The 3546-nt window shown below is 37.1% G+C and overlaps 1 protein-coding gene across 1 annotated transcript; it reads left to right on the forward strand.

Moving 5' to 3' along the window:
- Window positions 1–691: 691 nt before the first annotated feature.
- LOC148873476 (polygalacturonase-like) lies at window positions 692–2746 on the forward strand. The gene is made up of 4 exons (XM_088965147.1): window positions 692–1176; window positions 1510–1799; window positions 1929–2157; window positions 2324–2746. Exons 1-4 carry the CDS (start codon window positions 745–747, stop codon window positions 2540–2542), a joined length of 1170 nt encoding a protein of 389 aa, XP_088821273.1. The 5' UTR covers window positions 692–744; the 3' UTR covers window positions 2543–2746.
- The last annotated feature ends 800 nt before the right edge of the window (window positions 2747–3546 follow it).

Consider the following 3546-nt stretch of genomic DNA (forward strand, 5'->3'; position numbering starts at 1 on the left):
CCAAATTCCCATCTCAAGATCAGATGGTCAAGAGTTCTTGCACAAAATCACTTTTTTTTTTTTCAATACAGGTGCTTCGCAACACTAATGCTCTTCCAAAATATCAATCCAATTAGATGCAATCAAGTTGTGTTCTATGAGAAATAATCAATTTATTTGATGGTTAGAGTCATCCAATCAAGTTGTTTTGGGGTCTTACTGATCTCCTGTCTACACAATAACTAAAAATAATAATTTGAGAATATCTTCCATCATTTAATTCAGGAAAACTAGTTCCTTTCCGGCGAAAAAGGATAATTTAAGTAAGAAAAACCTCTTGTATGCATTAACAAAATTCGATTAATCTTTTTTCATGGGGCGACAGCCTTCTTTGTGGGAAGAAAAGGAGTTTCATAAAGTTGTGGTTTACTAGAATTTCTCAAATTTAGTAGAAAACAGGAAAATTTTTCTATACCTAAAACAAGGCCACATACATCCCTATCTATTCACATAAATTCTGGGATTTAAAAACTCTGAATTGATCAAGTCAGAAAGTCAGACATTCTTTGCTATATACCGGACCGTTTATCACGTGAGGGAAGCCAACCCTTTTCTTTGCATTCAAACCATTTCCAATCCCATTTCCCCATCAATCAAACCTATAAATACTCCCAACTGCTTTAACTTCCTTCAATCCAAATATCACTTACCAGTCACCACTCAACTCAACCAAGCTTCTCTCTCTTTCTCTCTCTCTCGATCAAAATGTTGAAGTTCATTGCTTTTCTTTTCTCACTTGTTTTTATTTTCTTGTCCCCAACAACCGTGGGAGCAAGCTACAATGTTGACGATTTTGGGGCCAAAGGTGATGGCAAAACTGACTCCACCCATGCCTTCTTGGACGCATGGACAGGAGCTTGTGGCTCATCTTCTCCGGCAACTATCTATGTGCCACCGGGAAGTTACTTACTCGGTCGTGCAGTCTTCAGTGGAGAATGCAAGAACAATGATATTACCATACAAATCGATGGGACACTCGTGGCCCCTTCAGATTACAGTGTTCTTGCTAGCTCTGACTCCTGGCTTTCCTTTGAAGGCGTTAATGGGCTTTCGATCAACGGAGGTACACTTGATGGCCAAGGTTCTGCCTTGTGGAATTGTAAATCTTCTGGGAACAGTTGCCCCTCCGGAGCCAGGGTACGTATGCAATAATTACATTTCAACAATTTGCAGTCCAACCAAACACAGCCCGAGGGGTGGTAGTCAACAAAATTGCCATATTTCCCGGGAGTGCTTTTCACAGGCCCCACAAAGTTGAAGTTTTCTGATTCTTTGTTTCTTGATCTGAAAACTCTTTGCTTCTGAGTGTTTATGAGCGATTCCGATTTCCCAAAACGAAGAAATCTGGAATCATTCATGTACGCTAATGCCCCTTGATTTTCTTTCCAGACTCCAGAGTGAGTTTTTTCAAAAGCTGATTATATATTAATTTTGGACATGGTTTCCTGTCTGTGGCCGGGAACCAAACAGTCATTGACTTTTATGAATTCGAAGAACATCGTGGTCAATGGATTATCATCGATCGACAGTCAGTTGTACCACATCGTAATCGGCGGTTCCGAAAACGTCAACGTGCGAGATGTGAAGATCGTGGCCTCAGGAAGCAGCCCCAACACCGATGGCATTCATGTGCAATCATCGACGGTGGTCAGCATTCTCAACTCCAACATTAAAACCGGCGATGACTGCATCTCTGTGGGGCCCGGTACAACAAACCTGTGGATAGAGGAGATTGAATGTGGACCTGGACATGGAATCAGGTGATCGAGATTACATTTCTACAGAAACCCCATTCAATTTTTCTTTCTGGAAACAAACAACTAGTGAGATTTAATTGAAAAGTATGTAATTATGTATGTCTATTTGTTGGGTGTATTGCTATGCTGCAGCATTGGAAGTCTCGGCAAAGATGACAACGAAGAAGGAGTTCAAAACGTGACAGTTAGTACCGTTACTTTTACCGGTACTGACAATGGGCTAAGGATTAAGTCATGGGCTAGGCCCAGTAATGGATTCGTAAAAGGGGTTCTTTTCCAAGATGCCACCATGCAGAATGTCCAAAATCCAGTCATAATTGATCAATATTACTGCCCCCATGGTGACGATTGCCCTAATCAGGTAAGACTAGCTCTCTCCTGGGCCCTGTAAAAAAAAAGAATTACATCAAATGATTTTTACCACAAGCCCAAAAAATTGGGCTTAATCATGGGCCTGTAGGCCCACTGTTCTCCCTTCAAATATCTTGTAATAAACATACGTATATGTTGTTTGTTTCTCTAAACAGGCTTCAGGCGTAAAAATCAGTCAAGTAACATACAAGAACATCCATGGAACATCGGCAACTCAAGTTGCCGTGAAATTTGACTGTAGTCCCAAGAATCCGTGCACTGGGATCGTATTAGAAGATGTGAATCTGAGTTATGACAATCATGCAGCCGAGTCTTTGTGTACAAATGCAGATGGAACAACTTCAGGCTTAATTGAACCAGCAGGCTGTTTGTAGGGAAATTCATAAATACACAGACTTAAGATACATAGAAATAGTTGAGTAGTTGTATGATTGTAGAATAAGAACAATTAGGGGATGGCACATTTATACATGAAAGTTTTGGTTTGTCGCCGAACTTCTGCCCCATCTTTTTTAGAGTCAGTATACTGTGAGGAGAATTATGGGATGGCACATTAATGAAAGCTTGGTTTGTTGCCAGACATGTCTCATCTTTTTGAGAGTATTCTGTAAGATTTGATCTCCAAATAGTTAGAAATGTGATACATGCAATTACACTGTTGTTTAGAAGATTCAATCCAATTTGGATGATATTGGGCACCTATTTCTCTTCACTTATTGGTTTGAAATGGGCACCCTCACCATGAGTTCAGCATTTCTCTTAAACTCATCACAACTTTTCAAAAAGTCTAAAACTCATCATGTCACTAACTTGACCTTAAACAGACTAATGGTGTTAATACATTATCATTTTATCCTTCATAGAAAAATATAAAATACATACACATATATATTTTAATATTTAGACATGAAAAAATGGAAATTTTCAAAAAATATCTTCAAATATAAAATACATAAAAACACAGAAACTACAAAAAATATAAAAATTGAAAACAAAATAAAAAATTATTATCAAATTATAGAAACTATAGAAATTGAAAAACAAAATCAGAAAATAAAAATTGTAGAAAAAACACTGAAAATTATAAAAAAACACAAAAAATGCAAGCAAATAACAAAAAATACAGAAATATTTATAGATCATAGAAAATAGAAAATGTAAAAAAAATATAAAAAAATGGAAATTATAACAAAACACTAAAAATGCCAAAAGAAAAAGAAAATTAAAAACTGAAAATGACCATTTTCCTCTAACTCACCATTCAAGGGTAATTTGGTCATGAAAATTGTTATTTTTGCTGACATGGACACTTCTATTAAGAGGCATTAACAGTGCACTAACAGAAGGTGAGTTTTGGAAAATAAAAACTTATTGACAT

Source organism: Nelumbo lutea, chromosome 1 (assembly GCF_056320005.1).
Source record: "Nelumbo lutea isolate HS-2025 chromosome 1, American lotus-T2T, whole genome shotgun sequence".
Lineage (NCBI taxonomy): Eukaryota > Viridiplantae > Streptophyta > Magnoliopsida > Proteales > Nelumbonaceae > Nelumbo > Nelumbo lutea.